This window comes from Gasterosteus aculeatus, chromosome 9 (genome assembly GCF_964276395.1).
Source record: "Gasterosteus aculeatus chromosome 9, fGasAcu3.hap1.1, whole genome shotgun sequence".
Taxonomy (NCBI): domain Eukaryota; kingdom Metazoa; phylum Chordata; class Actinopteri; order Perciformes; family Gasterosteidae; genus Gasterosteus; species Gasterosteus aculeatus.
In genome coordinates this window covers 20,923,136-20,943,783 of record NC_135696.1, presented here as the reverse complement: position 1 = coordinate 20,943,783, position 20,648 = coordinate 20,923,136, and the positions used below count along the sequence as shown (strand labels likewise).

General features: G+C 44.4%; 2 protein-coding genes and 1 non-coding gene across 13 annotated transcripts; 1 reads left to right on the top strand and 2 right to left on the bottom strand.

The window, feature by feature from the left end:
• Positions 1 to 545: 545 nt before the first annotated feature.
• On the top strand, positions 546 to 6,413 carry hyls1 (HYLS1 centriolar and ciliogenesis associated). 8 transcript variants are annotated; one of them, XR_013450536.1, is made up of 13 exons: positions 593 to 760; positions 1,339 to 1,444; positions 1,566 to 1,673; positions 1,812 to 1,885; positions 2,114 to 2,313; positions 2,529 to 2,581; positions 2,746 to 3,992; positions 4,322 to 4,434; positions 4,548 to 4,593; positions 4,682 to 4,736; positions 4,801 to 4,882; positions 4,988 to 5,014; positions 5,084 to 5,322. XR_013450536.1 is itself a non-coding variant. In XM_040185519.2 (12 exons), the coding sequence occupies exons 2-12, from the start codon at positions 1,339 to 1,341 to the stop codon at positions 5,216 to 5,218; spliced, it is 996 nt and encodes a 331-aa protein (XP_040041453.2). In that variant the 5' UTR covers positions 546 to 760; the 3' UTR covers positions 5,219 to 6,413. The 8 variants fall into 8 exon arrangements, 6 of the variants coding, with proteins under 6 accessions (XP_040041453.2, XP_040041452.2, XP_077935911.1 ...); XM_040185519.2 differs by lacking the exon at positions 2,746 to 3,992 and having other exon boundaries at positions 546 to 760; positions 4,325 to 4,434; positions 5,084 to 6,413; XM_040185518.2 differs by lacking the exon at positions 2,746 to 3,992 and having other exon boundaries at positions 573 to 760; positions 5,084 to 6,413.
• mrpl4 (mitochondrial ribosomal protein L4) lies at positions 5,220 to 8,246 on the bottom strand. The gene is made up of 9 exons (XM_040185562.2): positions 8,037 to 8,246; positions 7,492 to 7,576; positions 7,129 to 7,300; positions 6,954 to 7,005; positions 6,431 to 6,548; positions 5,964 to 6,070; positions 5,767 to 5,876; positions 5,613 to 5,686; positions 5,220 to 5,460 (listed from the first exon to the last, which is right to left on the bottom strand). The coding sequence occupies exons 1-9, from the start codon at positions 8,082 to 8,084 to the stop codon at positions 5,315 to 5,317; spliced, it is 912 nt and encodes a 303-aa protein (XP_040041496.2). The 5' UTR covers positions 8,085 to 8,246; the 3' UTR covers positions 5,220 to 5,314.
• Positions 8,247 to 14,098: 5,852 nt separating this feature from the next.
• On the bottom strand, positions 14,099 to 19,405 carry LOC120824578 (uncharacterized). 4 transcript variants are annotated; one of them, XR_013450531.1, is made up of 4 exons: positions 19,291 to 19,405; positions 17,775 to 17,814; positions 17,024 to 17,190; positions 14,099 to 16,827 (listed from the first exon to the last, which is right to left on the bottom strand). It is a non-coding gene; the product is annotated as an uncharacterized LOC120824578 (transcript). The 4 variants fall into 4 exon arrangements; XR_013450532.1 differs by having other exon boundaries at positions 14,768 to 16,827; positions 19,287 to 19,301; XR_013450533.1 differs by lacking the exon at positions 17,775 to 17,814 and having other exon boundaries at positions 14,768 to 16,827; positions 19,291 to 19,381.
• Between the last annotated feature and the right edge of the window lie 1,243 nt (positions 19,406 to 20,648).

The window sequence follows — 20,648 nt, the reverse complement described above, 5'->3', positions numbered from 1 at the left end:
TTAACTATACCGTTTTAGTATTGTTTGTCGTGTGTTCGTGGTGGTGCAGGGGTAGAGAGGGTGCGCTGGGAACTACAAGGTTGGTGGTTTGAGTCCTGGCTGTCCCATGTCAAAGTGTCCCTGAGCAAGACACCTAACCCCTAATTGCTCCCCGAGGTGTAATGCAGGTCGCTTTGGATAAAAGCGTCAGCTAAATGACCTGTAATGTAATTTTTGTTGGCCAGAGTTTGCGTTGTGCACGTTGCATCATGACGACAACGATCCCTGAATCCCTGGACGAATGCACGTGTCATGTATCAAAGACGATTCCAGCCATCAAAGGTCAGTGGAGGAGGAAGTAAAGGAGCCACTGGGAAATACAAAAAAATAAATATGTATAAAAATGAAATAAAGTGAGTAATAGCAGAAAACGATGTATTACTATGCATTTAAATAACCCAGAAACTACTAGCAAAAAGGATGTAAAATGATTTGAATTGACTGCCGCACCGCTCCTGCTGCAAACTCCAGACACGCGGGTGGCGCTAGAGGGCCGCTAATAAAACACAGCGAAGAAGAAACGCACCGGAAGTAGGCGGAAGACGCCGGCCGCAGGCGTCGTTTTCAAAGCGCGATACCCGAGTTGGTTCAACGGCCGTTGTCTTGGCGCTGTGCTCCCTTCCTGCAAACAACACAACAAGGCGTCTGAATCAAAGGACGCCGATGTTGTCGTTATGAGTTCAGCGTGACAGCGAGCCGGTCCTCGTGCACCGGGAAACAGGTAAACGCCTCAATGAGTTCCTTTACACTGTTTGTGTCCGCTGCAGCGTGAATGCTAACTGTTAGCCTAGCTAGCTTCCGTACCCTCTTAAAAAAGCGTCCGCTTGTCACTTTGTCTTGCTCATTAACTGTTCAATTAGAACTATTAAACCAAAAGAGTAAGATCTCAGTAGATAACTGCTTAATTCGTCTTGAACGAGAGCCTCAGTTCAGTTTAATTTATTTAGCTAAGTAGCAGCTGATGTAAGTCAGCTTTAAGTCACTTATTACGTTATTATTAACGAGTAACGTCACCGATACCGCGGCTAGTGATTTAATTCACATTTTCGATGTCAAAGACGATAAAACAATGTCATTAGCGTTTGACAAGTGAGGCATGTTTATTATACAACACGAACTACCAAAGGAAACCTGCTGTGTTTTACAGACTAAGAGCAAAAGCAAACTGAATAAAACTATAATAATAATTGTGATCTAACTCAAGATTATTGTGTTCTTCCTTAGACCGGTTTTATAGTGATACATATAGTGATGTGCTTTTGTTGTTTTCACCTTCAGGCTTCCTGCTTCCTCATAAAGATGATCATGGACAACCTGGATTTCTCAGAAGAGGAAATTCAAGAACAACTTTCAGCCCTCGGATACAAAAACATACCGAGACACCGGCTGTGTGAATTTAAGCAAGGTCAAATCCAACTTCATGTTGATGTAAAATAATGAATACTCGTAATTCGTCCAATTTTTAAAAGATGCAGAAACACCCATCAGACGTTGGACATTAGGTGAACTCTTCTCTTTAATGTCAGACCTGGACGACCTGGTTCGACGTGGAGAATGGAAAAGCTTTGCCTCGTCTGCTGGGATGAACTCCGCCACCTCTCAGCCGAGTCCTCCTGCCTACACCAAAGAGAAAGGTCGGTGCAGGTCGCCGTGTTGGACTTGGCGTTTCTAGGAGTGAGGTCGCAGGTCGTCCTCCGTCCAAATGCTGATACGTCTCTGGTCCTGTAATTGTCCTCCGTTAAAACGTATTAATTCCACGCGTTGCTTCACAGTTGGTCCGTGCTACTTTGAGAACTCTGGTCACGGCTTTTTCTTACACGCCGGAAAAGTGGTGCATGACCGACAGGTACGTGGAGCGCCGCACCACCCGTTTTTCTTTTGTCTGGTGTTTGACACCTGAAAAGTAATCTGATATCAATAATAACACATTCATTTATTGTATTTCAAATGTGGATAGTTCATTTATTTTTACTCCCGTTGAGGAAACGATGCAAACTGGATTGAAGATTTGTCTTGATGTCAAACAGAAGACAAACTGAGTATCTGGTGACGGATCCTTTCTGTTCGATCGCAGGTGATCAGCTGTGACTCGTACGCTCGGCACTCGGTGGCTCTGAACCTCGAGCCGCCTTACGGGCCGACCCGCGGGCTGCCGGTGGAGGAGGAGCCGCCGCCGCCGGACCCGGACGAAAGCCTCCACCCGGCGCTAACTGACAGCTACGCCTCCACCCCCGACTCCCACAGGGGACGCTACATCAAGAGAAAAGTCCTCAGGTGATTCTGGTTCCTTCTCATTCCCACTGTTTAAAGTCCGATTTAATTTGTCATCGTCTAACACAAACCGAGGACGTGTGAAACGTTGAATAAAGACGTAGATTTTAGTTTTTTTTCACTGACTGCAGAAGAGTCTCGCACTGTTCGCCCTGTAGTTTGTACTTTTATATCAGGCTGGAAATATAACAACACTTGTGCTCTTTTTCCACCTGTAGGAAACATGAAGGACGATCACTCGTCTGCGATGAATCCGTCTACAGCGAGGAAGGTAATTTATCTATTTTTTGTATTGTTGCTTCCAGAACAAAGTGCTTCACACAGTTGACAAATAATTTTGAAATATTTATATTATTTTATCCAACTACTGGACCAAATATAAAATAGGTAAAAAATAGAACAAATTAAAAGTTGAGTCACTCATGCGCTCTGTAGACAAACCACACAAGCGGCTGTGTAATCCCGTTGGTCACCACCGGGGGGAGCTGCACATTCTGCAGGAGGAGGATCTGGATCCTGGATGTCGGCGTAATCCTCTTAGCTCCCTGAGCCTCCTGCCTCCACAGATACACACCTCAGCGGCAACATGCACAAAACGCACAACGCGTACCGACCTCCAGAGTACAACGACGACCAGAACTCTCTCTGCTCCTCCTTTTGGTCCGATGGAGACCGACGAGAGAAGGAGGAGGAAGAGGAGACTGCGCAGGTGGTTGGCGAGGAAGAGCGCGAACCTGTCAGCGTGTCGGAGGACGAGTCCAAACCCTTTGGGGATGCAGAGGACTCGCTCCAGGAGCCTTCGGAGGAAAAGGACTCCTTCAGCTACTCAGAAGATTCTCTCCAGGAGGAGGAGGAGGAGGAGGAGTCCACACCTGTTGGCGGAGCAGGAGACTCTCTCCAGGAGGAGGAGTCCACACCTGTTGGCGGAGCAGGAGACTCTCTCCAGGAGGATTCAGAGCAGGAAGACGACTCCAACCCACTCAGCGGTTCAGAGGACTCCTACTGCGAGGATCCAGAGGAGGAGATTGAGCGATTTATCTGCGAGAAGGAGTCCACACCTGGACCTGCGGGTGAAGAAGACTCTCCTCAGGAGGAGGAGGACTCTCGTCCTCGTGAGGAAAAGCCTGCAGTGAACCACCAGGTCATCATCGGTCAGGAGGGATCGGGAGGCGGACATGAGGAGGATGATGAAGATGATGATGATAGTCCCGCTCAGAGTCTGATGACCTCCGGCTACGGCACCTTCCAACCGGAGGAGCTGGACGGAGGAGACGACCGGGACGACCGCACCATCGCGGGCTTCGACCACGACAGTCGCGGAGACCCGTCCGAGACGAGGGACGACGAAGAGGAAGAGGATGACTGCTCGCTGGGCTGGTTCGACCTCGGCCCCTCGGAGCCACGTGGTCCGCACGGAGAGGTGGACACGGTGGGACCAGGAGGAGACAAAGGGCCGCGTGCAAAGCCTGAGACGGGACAACAAGTCTGTGCCGCTGAAGACAAAGTGGGCGCGAAGAATTCTGAAGGCGGGAGCGGTGATGAAGAGGGAAAGCAACAGGAAACTAAAAGCGGAGACACTGAGGACGAAGCGGAGTCCTCAAGCAACAAAGACATCAAGTTTATCGACTCCAAAGTGGACGTCAGACACTCCGAGTGGGACGGAAACCTCCGACAGAAGAAGAGTAAACGGCTCATAACCGTCATCTCAACGTGTTTCCTTTCCTTAAACCCCCCCGATGTTTGTGTGTCCATCATATCAGAGACTGAAAAATATTCTACTTAAGTTTTAGTGTATCAACATTGAAAAAAGTCCAGTATATGAAACATAGTATTTAGATAAATAATCCTACATGTCATAGTGTGTTAAAAGTGTCGTATTTAAAACAAATACTACAGTACGTCTAAATAACTCCGTGCTGCTTGTTGAAAAGGGGAATCAGTCTTCGTATATTATGTGATCATCAACACAAAGAATCAAACGTCAACAACTTGTTGTTGTTTGTGTTCAAAGCAGCGAGCGGTCTGGAGGAGCGGCTGGCTGGTCTCCAGCTGTCCTCCTCGGGTCAGAGCTCTGAGACGGACCAGGTCTCCTTCAGAGCCTTGGAGTCCTACATCGGGGGCCTGGTGGGTAACTGGTCTCTTGGGGGGGGAGGGGCCTCGTCTCAGGGGGGCGGGGCCAGCCACTGATTAATGCCTCCATTGTTTACCGGGTTTCTTTTTCTCTCCTTTTGGGACAGACGCGAAGTCGAAGCGACGGTGACCTCCGACCCAAACCCAAATCCTGTGAGTCAGCAGAAGCACAAAGCACCAGCTCATAATATCCTCTCGTTGACAAAACCGCTCTGATTCAACGACCAAAATCCCGTTTCAGTCATCCGACCAGCGATGAGTCAGCAAACCATAAAGAAGACGGACCCGGTGGCCAAGTGAGTCACGGCGGCTGCGTCTCGTGCTGGTGGTTATCGATGACTCATCCTTTCTCTTCCGCAGGTATTTCAAGTACAAGCAGCTCTGGGAAACGTTCACGCTTCCAGGAGACGGGGACAGGCGGTCCCTCCGCTCGGAGCTGAAGGTGCGAAAATGTTTCTCTTCTCACGGGATATAATGTAGATTAAAGTATTTATAGTAGTAATGTGATAAACGTTAAAAGTTGCTTCTGTGTGTATTTTTTTTTTAGGAACGACTTGCATACCAACCTCCTGCAGTGAGTAACTTATAATTATACATTCATCCCTCGGAGTGCTTTTCCTCACCGCTCCTCCTCCACCGGCAGCCCAAACCTCGGAGGACCTACGTGCCGAACTCCTACGTGGTGCCGACGGAGAAGAAGCGCTCCGCCCTCCGATGGGAGCTCAGGAACGCCCTCGCCAGCGGACTCCTCCCCCACACATTCAGATTCCAGCCGTAGGCCTTCTTAAAGACTTTTAATGTGACTGCATCGATGTTGTTTTTCTTATAAAAAGGTGTTATTTATTGATTCTTTCCGTGACACAATAAAGGGTCTCTACGGTAGGTCCGAGTAGGGCAGTTTGTACGGGTACAGGGGGGTGTAGCGCTGGTCGTGCCAAAGCAGCTTCTCCTCCAGGAACCGGACGCTTTCCAGAGTGAGGACGACGGCCTCGTGCTTCAGCATGCTGTGCACGTTCAGTCCTGGGGCAGAGAGAGACGGTTTTATGGCAACAAACTTAACAACAGACCACATGTTGGGATGTTTGGTGAAACGTAGGAGAGAAAGTGACGCTCTCCGGTCCGGAGGAGCGACTTTTCCCCGACAAAGCAGCGCAGCCTCAGGAATGTCTCACCTATCGCTGGAATGATGTTCACCGTCTTTAAACTGGCCGTGGCCTGAAGGATGTTTTCGGGGAACTCCTCCCCTCTGAAAACAACCAGAACAACTACGTCAGCACGCAGCGAACACCACGGGCGGAGTTTGGTTTGACTGCTGGTGACACTCACACGTCGACGATCAGCACCGACTCTCCCCACAGCTTCTCTCTGATGAGGTGCAGCAGGTCCTGGGGGTCGGGGCTGGAGATGTTCACGGAGTCCACGATGTGAAGGTCGTCCTGCAACAGCATCAGAAAACGTCTTTGAACCGCCGGATGTTGCCAGACGTTCGATTGTCGTCCACCTGGAGGACAGGCGTGACGTACCTGCGCCAGCTTGGAGCTCAGAGCCACTTTGAGTCCTTGAACTCGGAGTTTCATGGGCAACATGTAGAAGTAGCTGGTCGGTCCTCTGGGTCCATTGGACACGCCCCCTGAGAGACAAAGACACCTGTCAGCTTTATCTCAAACAAAGAAAAAGACAAGTGATGGTATGTTGTCGAAAAGAGTCATGTGACCTTCACTGAAGTACATAAGCTCCTGGTGGATTATTTATGAGGCGTAAAACTGCTGATCCCTCCAGGACAAAAGTCCCCCCTTCACCAAACTCCTATTGATCTGATTACAACTCCTCAGTGTAACTAAAGGCAAATGGATTTTTTGTTCAATGTGGACTTTTTCTACCGTCTGGAATCTGTCAGAAAATGTGCTACGACACATTTTATGTGTACACCCTAATGGGTTAATTAATTAAAGTCAGACATTTGGCGGGTGAAAGAAGCACAGATTTCCACCTCCTTTCCATATCGGTGAGCGGATGCTTCCATGTCGAGCTCTTCCGCTTCCTTTCTGATTCCACGGCTTCCTTCCTCCTCCTCTGACCTCTGACCTGATCTTTGTGTTGGCGTGGCTCTGAGTCAGTGGAGAAGATGTTCAGGATTATTAATATCACCCAGACACGGATGAAGAATTAGAGCGGATTTATTTCAGGTGTTTGTTTAACTTAAACTTAAACTGCAGCTTCATCAGAGGCTTTTGTTATGCTTTGCAGGCCAATGTCTGATAGAAGTCTTTTTAAAATAAAAGGCTATAACGATTACATAACTGCTAAAATATGATTTGACTGAATTATACTTAAAACTAACTTAATACTTAAGTGTGCGCCTGTGATCATGTCGATAGGACTAAAAGTATGTAATAACAGTAATTGTCATAATTATATTAATAATAATATAATAGTTCTGTATTTATTCATTCCTAACAAACAACAAACAAAAGTTTGACAACATCAGAGACAAAACTGAATCAGTAACTTACGATTCTTTTAAAGTTTTTCTGCCAGGTTTCAACCTCGTGGAGAATATCTAACCTGAGAGGAGCGAACAACGGATTAACTTTCATCCTGTATCTAAGTTACATTAGTACTACTAAGTTACAGTAGTACTAGTAAGTTAGGTTAGTAACTACCAACGAACCCGGATGAAACATTTACCTCGGAGCCACCGCAAAGACGTCCGGGTGGAGCTGAGCCCAACCCAGCGGCTCGCTGCCCCGCGCCTCCAGAGTCTCCACCCACGTCTGGACGGCGCTCAGATGAGCGGGGACGACGGCGTCGCAGCTCCTCAGCAGCGGGAGGGGGCAGTCTGCGGGAGGGGGGGGGCGCTCTGCAGGAAGGAAACGCACCAGTCAGTCTGCAAATAAGGGCTGCAGATGTTCCTCGGTTTACTCCATTCATTCATTTGGTGTGACGAGAAAACAATATTCAAGTGTTAAGAGGATCAAACTGAAAAGTTATCATGTATAAAATACCAGTTATATAAATGCATGTGTATGTTTGTATGTATAGTGGACTCACTGGATCTGGAAGGATCCACCAGGTTGGTCGGCAGCAGTAAGTTGGGGGGCAGCGCGCTGCTCTCACTGCAGAACGACGAGGCCAGCTGAGCAGCACAACATGATCAAACAAATGACCACACAAGCAAAAGGAAAGATATCTGCTAGTCCTGCATCAATCGTCCATAAATACACGTGTACAGTTTTTAGGAGTTAATGAAATAACGATGTCGTTTATGCAAACTTTAAATAAGATGCAGCCAGCAAATTATATATTTACTTCACAAACGACTTCGGTAGTGAAAAAAATATTTCATTAATCAAGTGATCAGTTGACAGAAAGTTAAATTTGGTTTTAATTGACCGAACAAGTTATTTTGTAACGTTAGATGGAGAGAAAACATCTGTACGACAATTCCACCACTGACAGGAAACCGGCCCAACAATCATATCACATATCACAAATGTAAATAACAGATTTGGTTTCACCTCCGTCAAAGGAAAGAAGTAAACACACAGATTGGGTTCATCTAACGTGATGACACCGTGTGTGCAGCTTAAACTCACCAGTCTAACGACGCCTCTGCCGCAGACCAGCAGCGTGCAGCGAAGCATTTCGGTTCTTTTGTCTTTCCAAAGGCTCAAACACACGCGAACAGCATCGCAAACGCTTCTAGTAACACATCGTGAAGGAACTCGCAGCCGGTTGAGGCGCTGAAAGGTCGCGGTCGCGTTTTCCCCGTTCAGTGTCTCGGCGCGTGTTGATGACGTCAGATCGGGCTCAGTCGCAACAACGGTGGCGGCACCCAGCGGCTGGCGGTGGGAGTTATTTCCCTTCTCCTAATTATTTACACATTAGCAATTAAATAAGAAGTTCCACCTCCAGTTACTCAATTTGACATATTACGTCTTAATACAACACACCCAGGTCTACATTAACATTCAAATTTGTTATTGTCAGTGGTGCGATGTAAGTAAATTATCTCAAGTAGTGGCTATTTAAGGTTTGTACATCACCTGCATATTTCCATATATTACCATTTCTACTTTTTATGCTTATTTATGCCGTAGAGAACTGTTTTGCTTTTAGATCCACCTATTTTGTATTACAAGCTACTTTACTTTACTTATATGGTTAATTCTAAATATAAATCAATTTAGAAATGATTATGTAATTGTATAGGTCATGTTACTTGGCGTCATATTTTAAAAATCATTATGATCCAATGATATGATTTATATGATCCTGAAATTGGCCTTTCTGTATAACGAGAACTGTATTTTATGTATGTTTTGAAAATATGAATCAGGAAACAAATAACACTCAAATAATTTCTCTTTATTTTTTCGTACAAAATGGTGAATGCAGTGCCCATAATAATCCATTGTAACAGCTTCACGGCTGCCTCCAAAACAGCTATTGCTTTTTATTTTTATTATTGCTTAAAAACGTTGCAAAGCAAAACTCCACAAACGGTTATGAAAATAATAACTGTATACTGTATATTTCTAATGATTATGAAATACATTTAGTTTAAAAAGTATAGACATAGAGTATGATACAAAAGTTATGCACAAATTTGTATGTAAACATACATCTTTAAATACTTTAATATTGTATTAGTACCCCTAAACAATCTTAACTAAAATGTAGATAGAAATAATACCTTCTCGTCAAATGCCACAATGTACAAATTACAAAATACCTTTATATATACAAAACAAGTGCAAGAAGGCTTTGTAATGACGGCTTCATTATTATAAAACAAATTGATTTTATACAATAAGAAACAAAAAAACGTTAAAAAGGCAGAAACGAGTGAGACATTTTAAAATTGCACGTCATCTAACAAAAATACAAGAGCTTAAAACACAATAAGACAACAAAATATAAAAATCACACTAAAAGAAACATCTGGTTCTGCTTATGGGAATATCCTTGGTTTAAAACCTACATGAGGTTGGAAAGAAACGACGACGACCCCCCTTTTTGGTAATTTCCTGCTGGGACTTCAAGGTCCATGTTTCGTTGACGAAAGTCAAGCCCCCCGAGTGTGTTGTATTTGATGTTTGGCCTTCTTTGATTTTGTTGTATGTTGGAGAAATCAGTGACGTAGTATTGATCTGACTCGACTGGGACTCTTATTCTTGGATCTGGTGATAAATGTGCGTTGGGTACCCGCTGCATTGATCTGTGGTGCATTGAATACACGTTGTTGCCTCCAGGAGGCATCCTATTGGTTCGTCTGGGGTCCCTCGAGTCCTCGTTACCACGTGACGGGAACATGACCTCTCCCAGTCTATGTGGCGCCTGAAAGTCAAGTTTTGAACCTCTCGATCTAAGCACATGCTCCTTTCCTGTGAAATCATCAATGTTGAGATCTGAACGGTGGAAATCTATTTGGTGGCCGAAACCAGCATCCGCTTGAGGATAGCTGGACCTTATTTTGTGCCTCGTTGGATGTCTATCAGTATGTCGAAGTCCGACATCTCCATCTATGTCCAGGTCGGGCATTCTCATGTTCCCCCCTGGGATATCAGATCTGCGATTCCTATAAGAGGGTTCTCTAAAATTAGGTGACGGATTATCAATGTTAAGATCTGGAGATCTGAGATGCAGTTGTGTATCCCTCATTGCCATTTTTGTCATGTTTGGAGCACTTACATTTGGACTTGAGAAATCCGCTATCAACTCTTTTGGTTTCATATTCAGTTTTGCATTCGGAGAAATATCCAGATTTGTTGGTCTGTGAGCTGCACCAAAGTCCATATTAGTCCCTACTCCGTTAAAACGTGGACCTTCAAAAGGTGTAGTTAGGATGTTAGGAAAATTGGATTGGCTGTCCTCCCAATGATAATCAGTTTGAGGACCCTGGAAGTTTCCTGAAGGAACATGTGGACCTCTTGTTTGTCCTCGGACATTAGGGGCAGCAAAGTTCAGGTCAGGTCGACCTAAGTTACCATCTATCCCTAGATCAGGGCGCTTAGCATTAAGATCTAGCTGAGCGCTAAAACGGTCTTTCGGCAGGTCTGGCATTTTTAGACCATGGCCTTTCAGCTTAGGTCCTGAATGATTCATATCTGGTAGTTTTGCCTTTGGTCCAGAGAGATTGAGGTCTGGTGTATTTACACTCGGAATATTAAACGTTCCTTTTGGATCATTGAAATCTACATTTGGCATATTTAAGTCAGGCCCCTGTAAGGCCCCATTTATGTCAACATTGGGGACCTTTGGCATCTTGATTTTGGGCTTTTGGAAGTTTACATCAGGAAAACCAGAGTTTAAATCTGGAGTGTCCATATCTAATTTGGGAGCTTTAAGGTTCATTTTTGACAATTTGGGGGAACTGATTCCACCTTTCAATTTTGCAGTTTTAGGGTCTGACTTTATGTTAAAATTTGGTACTTTTGGTGATTTGCCATTAAGCTCTGGTGATCTAAAGTCAAAGTTAGCACCATCTAATTTTGGGCTAGAAAACCCCACATCAGGAATTTTCAAATGTGTTTTTTTAAATTTTGCAGATGGGCTTCCAAAACCAACATCTGGCATTTCAAAGACACTTTTGGGCCCCTTAAGGTTGATGTTGGGTGCATTGACATCTATGTCTGGGCCATCAAAGTTTCCTTTAATCTCAGGACCTTTTAGATTTGGAAGATTAACTTCTGCCATTTTCATTTGTGGCATTTTGGGAGTTTTGAGGCCAAATTTTGGCAAGTTAAAGTCAGGGGCGGAAACTCCCTTTACTTTTGGAGCGTTAATGTCAGGCATGTTTACGTCTGGCGCATTGAAACCCCCACTGAGATTGGGACCAGATATATCTAGATCAGGTGTTTTGAGGCCCAGGTTGGGACCCTCAAACTTTGGACTAGAAAGCCCAAAACCAGGCATCTTAAAATTTGGCTTCTTGAGTTTACCCGATGGACCAGAAACATCAAAATCTGGCATTCCAAGATCAGCGTTAGGACCTTTGAGGTTGACATTGGGTGCATTTAAATCAACATCTGGGCCATCAAAGTTTCCATCAATTTCAGGTCCTTTTAGGCCTGGGAAGTTCAATTTGGGCGTTTTGAATTTTGGCATTTTAAATTTGGCTTTGGGTGAACCAATGTTCATATCTGGAGCATTAACATCAAACTTGGGAGCTTTAAGGTCCATATTTGGTAAGTCCAAGTCTGGGGCATCTATTCCACCTTTGATCTTTGGAGCCTTCAGACTCAAATCTGGTGCACTCAGACCTGTGTTTATGTCCATGTTAGGTCCTTTTGGTAATGTACCTGAAAGATTGAATTTAGGCATTTTCATTTTGCCTGAGGGGGCTTTCACATCCCAGTCTGGAGAATGAAGCTCTGGCATTTTCATTTTACCAGATGGCATGTCTAAGTTGAGATTTGGGCTATTAAAGTCTAGTTTGGGGCTCTTAAGATCAACTTTAGGCATGTTTATGTCTGGAGCATTGAAACCCCCACTGAGATTGGGACCAGATATATCTAGATCAGGTGTTTTGAGGCCCAGATTGGGACCATCAAACTTTGGACTAGAAAGCCCAAAACCAGGCATCTTAAAATTTGGCTTCTTGAGTTTACCCGATGGACCAGAAACATCAAAATCTGGCATTCCAAGATCAGCGTTAGGACCTTTGAGGTTGACATTGGGTGCATTTAAATCAACATCTGGGCCATCAAAGTTTCCATCAATTTCAGGTCTTTTTAGGCCTGGGAAGTTCAATTTGGGCGTTTTGAATTTTGGCATTTTAAATTTGGCTTTGGGTGAACCAATGTTCACATCTGGAGCATTAACATCAAACTTGGGAGCTTTAAGGTCCATATTTGGTAAGTCCAAGTCAGGCGCATCTATTCCACCTTTGATCTTTGGAGCCTTCAGACTCAAATCTGGTGCACTCAGACCTGTGTTTATGTCCATGTTAGGTCCTTTTGGTAATGTACCTGAAAGATTGAATTTAGGCATTTTCATTTTGCCTGAGGGGGCTTTCACATCCCAGTCTGGAGAATGAAGCTCTGGCATTTTCATTTTACCAGATGGCATGTCTAAGTTGAGATTTGGGCTATTAAAGTCTAGTTTGGGGCTCTTAAGATCAACTTTAGGCATGTTTATGTCTGGAGCATTGAAACCCCCACTGAGATTGGGACCAGATATATCTAGATCAGGTGTTTTGAGGCCCAGGTTGGGACCCTCAAACTTTGGACTAGAAAGCCCAAAACCAGGCATCTTAAAATTTGGCTTCTTGAGTTTACCCGATGGACCAGAAACATCAAAATCTGGCATTCCAAGATCAGCGTTAGGACCTTTAAGGTTGACATTGGGTGCATTTAAATCAACATCTGGGCCATCAAAGTTTCCATCAATTTCAGGTCCTTTTAGGCCTGGGAAGTTCAATTTGGGCGTTTTGAATTTTGGCATTTTAAATTTGGCTTTGGGTGAACCAATGTTCACATCTGGAGCATTAACATCAAACTTGGGAGCTTTAAGGTCCATATTTGGTAAGTCCAAGTCAGGGGCATCTATTCCACCTTTGATCTTTGGAGCCTTCAGACTCAAATCTGGTGCACTCAGACCTGTGTTTATGTCCATGTTAGGTCCTTTTGGTAATGTACCTGAAAGATTGAATTTAGGCATTTTCATTTTGCCTGAGGGGGCTTTCACATCCCAGTCTGGAGAATGAAGCTCTGGCATTTTCATTTTACCAGATGGCATGTCTAAGTTGAGATTTGGGCTATTAAAGTCTAGTTTGGGGCTCTTAAGATCAACTTTAGGCATGTTTATGTCTGGAGCATTGAAACCCCCACTGAGATTGGGACCAGATATATCTAGATCAGGTGTTTTGAGGCCCAGGTTGGGACCCTCAAACTTTGGACTAGAAAGCCCAAAACCAGGCATCTTAAAATTTGGCTTCTTGAGTTTACCCGATGGACCAGAAACATCAAAATCTGGCATTCCAAGATCAGCGTTAGGACCTTTGAGGTTGACATTGGGTGCATTTAAATCAACATCTGGGCCATCAAAGTTTCCATCAATTTCAGGTCCTTTTAGGCCTGGGAAGTTCAATTTGGGCGTTTTGAATTTTGGCATTTTAAATTTGGCTTTGGGTGAACCAATGTTCACATCTGGAGCATTAACATCAAACTTGGGAGCTTTAAGGTCCATATTTGGTAAGTCCAAGTCAGGGGCATCTATTCCACCTTTGATCTTTGGAGCCTTCAGACTCAAATCTGGTGCACTCAGACCTGTGTTTATGTCCATGTTAGGTCCTTTTGGTAATGTACCTGAAAGATTGAATTTAGGCATTTTCATTTTGCCTGAGGGGGCTTTCACATCCCAGTCTGGAGAATGAAGCTCTGGCAGTTTCATTTTACCAGATGGCATGTCTAAGTTGAGATTTGGGCTATTAAAGTCTAGTTTGGGGCTCTTAAGATCAACTTTAGGCATGTTTATGTCTGGAGCATTGAAACCCCCACTGAGATTGGGACCAGATATATCTAGATCAGGTGTTTTGAGGCCCAGGTTGGGACCCTCAAACTTTGGACTAGAAAGCCCAAAACCAGGCATCTTAAAATTTGGCTTCTTGAGTTTACCCGATGGACCAGAAACATCAAAATCTGGCATTCCAAGATCAGCGTTAGGACCTTTAAGGTTGACATTGGGTGCATTTAAATCAACATCTGGGCCATCAAAGTTTCCATCAATTTCAGGTCCTTTTAGGCCTGGGAAGTTCAATTTGGGCGTTTTGAATTTTGGCATTTTAAATTTGGCTTTGGGTGAACCAATGTTCATATCTGGAGCATTAACATCAAACTTGGGAGCTTTAAGGTCCATATTTGGTAAGTCCAAGTCTGGGGCATCTATTCCACCTTTGATCTTTGGAGCCTTCAGACTCAAATCTGGTGCACTCAGACCTGTGTTTATGTCCATGTTAGGTCCTTTTGGTAATGTACCTGAAAGATTGAATTTAGGCATTTTCATTTTGCCTGAGGGGGCTTTAACATCCCAGTCTGGAGAATGAAGCTCTGGCATTTTCATTTTACCAGATGGCATGTCTAAGTTGAGATTTGGGCTATTAAAGTCCAGTTTGGGGCTCTTAAGATCAACTTTAGGCATGTTTATGTCTGGAGCATTGAAACCCCCACTGAGATTGGGACCAGATATATCTAGATCAGGTGTTTTGAGGCCCAGGTTGGGACCCTCAAACTTTGGACTAGAAAGCCCAAAACCAGGCATCTTAAAATTTGGCTTCTTGAGTTTACCCGATGGACCAGAAACATCAAAATCTGGCATTCCAAGATCAGCGTTAGGACCTTTGAGGTTGACATTGGGTGCATTTAAATCAACATCTGGGATGTCAAATTTCCCATCAATCTTAGGACCTTTCAGGCTTGGAATACTAAATTTAGGTAGTTTGAATTTGGGCTTTTTGAATTTCACATTGGGTGAACCAATGTTCACATCTGGAGCATTAACATCAAACTTGGGAGCTTTAAGGTCCATATTTGGTAAGTCCAAGTCAGGGGCATCAATTCCACCCTTGATCTTTGGAGCCTTCAGACTCAAATCTGGTGCACTCAGACCTGTGTTTATGTCCATGTTACGTCCTTTTGGTAATGTACCTGAAAGATTGAATTTAGGCATTTTCATTTTGCCTGAGGGGGCTTTCACATCCCAGTCTGGAGAATGAAGCTCTGGCATTTTCATTTTACCAGATGGCATGTCTAAGTTGAGATTTGGGCTATTAAAGTCCAGTTTGGGGCTCTTAAGATCAACTTTAGGCATGTTTATGTCTGGAGCATTGAAACCCCCACTGAGATTGGGACCAGATATATCTAGATCAGGTGTTTTGAGGCCCAGGTTGGGACCCTCAAACTTTGGACTAGAAAGCCCAAAACCAGGCATCTTAAAATGTGGCTTCTTCAGTTTACCCGATGGACCAGAAATATCTAAATCTGGCATTCCAAGATCAGCGTTAGGACCTTTGAGGTTGACATTGGGTGCATCAAAATTGATGCCATGCAAGTTTCCATCGATCTCAGGTCCTTTTAGTTTTGGAGGACTAAATGTAGGCATCTTTAATTTTGCTTTGTGTGAACCAAGGTTGACATCTGGAGCGTCCACATCAAACTTTGGACCTTTGAAGTCTGTGTTTGGTAAGTCCAAGTCCAGGGCATCAATCCCACCCTTTAACTTTGGGGCTTTGAGATCAAGATCTGTGGATTTTACATTTACATTTGGTCCTTTAGGCAATGTCCCTGAAAGATTCAATGTTGGCATTTGAAACTTGCTTGAAGGAGCATCAATATGCATGTCAGGAGCATTCAAGCCAATATTTGGTTTCTTCATTGCTGGTAACTTGAAATCCCCAGAGGGCATATTTAAGTCAACGTCTGGGCCACTAAGATCCAGTCTGTGTTTGTTAAGGTCCATCTGCGGCAAATTAATACCTGGGGAGCCAATAGCTCCTTTGAATTTGGGGGCTGAGAGATCAAAGTCAGGATTTCTTAGCTCACCATCAAGCCCTTTAAGCTTTGGTCCTGACAGTCCAACATCTGGTCCCTTTACATCTCCATTAAAACCAGGAACTTGAATATCTGGTAAATCAAAGTGGGGCATTTTAAACTTAGGAGCTTTGTATTTTCCAGATGGAACTTTTGTGTCAACCGATGGAGTGCCAAAGCCTAGACTTGGTTCTTTTAGGTCAGCTTTTGGTAGATTTACATTAGGTGCATGAATCCCACCTTTTATTTTTGCTGTTTTGAGACTGTCAGGTGTTTTAACATCAGTTTCACTGTTGCCTGAGACCCCAAAGTTGGGCATAGAGAATTTACCAGATGGAGCATCCACATCTAAAACTGGAGATCTAAGATTAATCTTTTGTGGCATTTGAACTTTTCCTGAAGGCATGCCAGTTTCCAGTCCATGTATGTCATGTTGCGATGCATCAACGTCTGGACTTTCTGTTAACCTTCGGGACAATTGATAGTCCGAAGTGTTGAACTGTGGATTTCTAGCAAAGTCTTTCACTCTTGGTAGAAGTTGTGCCCCACCTCGGCCATTCGCATTACCCAAAAAAGGAAGGTTCAGGTTGCCTTCATATGTTGGTTCTCCAGCGTGATCAGATTGTGACTCATCATCAATGTCTGTGATCAGAGTCCTGGGTTTCATAAGTCCAAAGTCAACTCCAAGGCGAGGTAACCCCATGTTGTTCTTTAGGTGGACCTTAGGGGACCCTGGTTCGGTTTGCTTGGTGGTAACGTTCTTGTCCACAATGCTCTCCATGGAACCGAGTAAGTCACGTTTCATAAACTTCCTGATTTTGGCATTGTAGAGTTTGTTGTAGGAATCATTCAGCATCTAGAAATATAACCAAAAGTTGGTGATTGGAATGTAATTATTATTCCTCCATAGAGGTAAATATTCTCTATCAGTTTGGGTGGACATACATTTTACTATTGTTTACATGACATCACGAATGGGCTACTTGAATGAATGCCCCTCCAGTTGTTGCTTTTTATCCGGTTTGACTTGATAATATCTGTGCTTCACATACCGTCTCTGGACTCTTGCCACACTGGTCCAAGTCTCCGAGGCTCTTGCTCATGTTGTTCCTAGTGAGGACTCGGACCTTGTCATCAAACGGCTCCATCACCTTCAGCATTTTTAACAGCTCCGCTTTTGACAGAAGAAAATGTATTGTGTCCCTCAGAAGGTCATCTCCTGAAAATAGGAAAAAAATCAACCGTGAAGATAATCCTAATCTATCACCGAGAGCATAGAACCCTAAACCTGGAACTAACGATCAAGGGGCATCGAGCACTGGAATTGAAATGCATTGCTTGCTTAATTGCTACACTGTGTTTCGATATCAATCAGCAAAACGTAAATGTATACTGGCAAAATATGCAATCAATTACATCTGGACTGATCATTGATGCGATTGTGCACTAACTTCAGTCCAAAAATATACAGCGCAATAGGAAAAGTACTGAAGGTGAGAACTCCACAACAAGTGCACATTTTAAGTGAGTACCTCCCAGTCACTTAGTGTTAGGCGTAGTGGCTTAAATATGAACAAAGACTTCATTGAATTTTTAAGGTGTGTTCCATTGTGGACCAGCAGCTATGAATCTAAAAACTACGACACATCAGTCTCCTCCCTCTGCGGCTGCAAACACAGACGTTTTATAAAGTGTTTAAAAAACGAAGCTCGTGTCCAGCGGATTGAGTTTTTAACAGCAGCACGCAAAGTGCATTTTACAATTAATAACACAGAACTAAAATAACAAGTAGATGCTTTGTACCACGAACGTTGAGTCTCCGTCACAACCCTCCTGGCTAAACCTACAGAGGAGAATAAAGGGTTAAACAGATTTAATGCACTGGCTTGACACTGTGCAGCTCAGGTAATGTATGTGTGTGACACGTTAAATCTTCTTAAATGAAACGACATTTAAGGGAAATATTGCACTTGCAACATTTCAACAGCATTTCGTTACTTTGCACACTTACAGTAATACAAGAAATAGGAGACCATTAAAACCTTTTTAGGTGGGGTAAATCTATGTTGCCAACTAATACAGTCTATGAATGGGAAACCCTGGTATCGTTCATCTTATTACAGTCGCATTAATCACTTGGAAAAATGTCTTTGAAAGCCACGAGACTATCGATGAATCACACATTGTTTCAGAGAAATTCAAATCTGCTCCTATTTTAAAAGAAGCCTTTTTGGTAAGTAATACTGTTTGTCTACACGTCAATGCACCAGGAGTTAATTACTAAGATAAATATTAACATAACAGTCATCTGCAAACAGGAGGAAGAGCGACCTCACGGAACACCACTGAATTCACCGCTCAGGTATTTGAGTCATGGCTCAGGACGAAAGCGAGGAACAGGTTTATCGAGAGCGCGGCGGACAAGTGTCCGGCTGTTGGGTGTTTCCTTATTTCAAGCACAAAGTAAGAAATAAGAGAGAGAGAGACAGAGAGAGAGAGAGACTACACCCAACGCTTTCTAGTGTGGACGAGGACTCTTTGTTCTGCGAAGTGGTTCAACAAAGTGAAAAGAAATGTGAAGAAAAGTGGCAGAATGTTCAAATCCTCCTCGAGTCAACATTCATTCAGAGAAAACAACTCAACCACGAACTTTTGTGATTACACAATGAGCACAAAATACACAACGACACCATTATTCAAACAGATTAAACTAGATTAGATCGACGGCTTCTTGGGGACGAACGCCTCCGCGTGTGTCCACACCAACGGACCGCTGGGCCCGCTGATTTACTACTTAAACAGTTACACATTACACATCTCACAGGTGAGCCAAAGTGCACCTGCCTGAACCCAGCAGAGACGTGACGACAATACGACTATTTGACCGCTTTGATCCGTGTGTTGTTATGTCGTCTGCATGTTCTCAGACGCTGTCTATAGTCAACACATGAAGACATTAATGATCTCTGCAGGCGTCTTTTAAAAGTCTTGATAGTTGGTGGCAATGAACTGAGTTTCTGGTACTGCGCCTGTTTCTGCATCCTCATCAACAAGAAATGACTCATTATTTTGGAACCACGGTTGAATAACAAAGCAACTTGCATTGCGTTTTGGAACCCGTGGTTTGTACATTTTAACCCTCACAAGTGGGAGCAGCGAGCGGCCGTACGGGCGTCCTGCTCAGGGACACTTGGACATGGAGCAGCCGGGGTTCGAACCGCCAACCCAGCGCAGCCTCTGTACTCCCTGAGCCACGTAGTTGACACACACACACACACAAGAGACGTTTAAAAGCAGGAGAGAAGACAGACGTACTGACCTCGGGGGTCCTCGGGGGGTCCTGCGAGGCCTCTCAGCGGGGTGGAAGTCGTGTCCCTTCGGAGTCGCCGCTCTCTGTGACGGAGGAGAGGAGCCGCAGGCAGGTGCACCGGGCTCACCTGGAGCCGCCCAAACGGGTTCCACCTGTGAGGCCCCGCCCCCTTCAACTGTCAATATGCACGCGCACACGTTTACCTCAAACACCCTGCTGCAGACACCGCCCCTGACTGCCCCCCCTCCCCTCCCACGCCCGCGGCTCAAAACAAAAACACGCGCAACCGCAGACAAAAAGAACAACTTGAATACTTGGCGTGGTTTCCCTCAAACGTCAACACATCGGTTCCCACAGTCTGAATAGACACACGCACGCACGCACACACACACGCACGCACGCACGCACACACACACGCTTGCACACGCATTGATTTACATGCATGTCAAAGTGCAACTACAAGAGAGCATCGAAAAAACCAACTTAAAGTCCCAAAAGTAAGCGTGTGAGTAATTAATGGCTGGTTTCAGTTGCATTACTGGTTTATAACCACGGATGCATTGATGAGCACCACCTGGTACCAGGTCTACCAGGGCTCACCTGGTACCAGGGCTCACCTGGTGCAGGGGGCTCACCTGGAGCCAAGGGAGCGGCCGGCGCTCGCCCGCTGAGTCACTTCGATTTCTGCCGCACAGAAGAAAAGTGGGCGGTTATGTAATTGCGCAACGTTTATTACGCGAGGAACCCGTTTGCTCAAGAATACTTCTGTGATCAGCCAACCTGCTCGACAGGTATGACGAATGAAGCGACATAAAGTACTTCATTTCAGACCATAGCTGGTGTATCACTACTACCCTAGTACTAATACATTGCTCCACCTCACGGAGTAGAAGTACTGCAGAAGAACCTCAACAACCAAACTGCTTCTTCACCTCGTTTGTGTGATTTACAACCAGTAACTTAAGAAACGTTTAGGATTGAAAAATAAACAAGTACCATGTTAGTGGAGCTGTTCATCGCTGGCAGAAACAGACCATGTGCTGAAGCTGAGATCGATCAAACTGATCCCCACGACCACGTGGGACTTATATCACGACCCGACTGAATAATCGGAACATTTCACTGCACAAATACACATTAAAGATTATTTACAATCTCATTCAGGTTAAAGTTATCGCCTAAAATGTAAAAACCACGGGTTCCAAACGCAATGCAAGTTGCTTTGTTATTCAACTGTAGTTCCAAAATATCGCTTCATACGTTCATGTTGTAAATTATGACTTTATTTAGTGGATTTCTGAAACTCATTGGAAATTGTTTCAAAACTACATGATTTGGGGTTTAAATGATGTTACGGGGCTTTGTGT

Bases quoted from the DNA above. Each gene is read 5' to 3' on its own strand.
- hyls1 (XM_040185514.2), top strand. From the start codon at position 2,897: ATGCACAAAACGCACAACGCGTACCGACCTCCAGAGTACAACGACGAC. The intron at 3,993-4,321 runs GTAAACGGCTCA...TTGTGTTCAAAG, and splicing joins AAACCTCCGACAGAAGAAGA to CAGCGAGCGGTCTGGAGGAG. The intron at 5,015-5,083 runs GTGAGTAACTTA...CTCCACCGGCAG, and splicing joins TTGCATACCAACCTCCTGCA to CCCAAACCTCGGAGGACCTA.
- mrpl4 (XM_040185562.2), bottom strand. From the start codon at position 8,084: ATGCTTCGCTGCACGCTGCTGGTCTGCGGCAGAGGCGTCGTTAGACTG. The intron at 7,301-7,491 runs GTGAGTCCACTA...TCCTTCCTGCAG, and splicing joins GGTGGATCCTTCCAGATCCA to AGCGCCCCCCCCCTCCCGCA. The intron at 5,687-5,766 runs GTGAGTGTCACC...GGTTGTTTTCAG, and splicing joins TCGGTGCTGATCGTCGACGT to AGGGGAGGAGTTCCCCGAAA.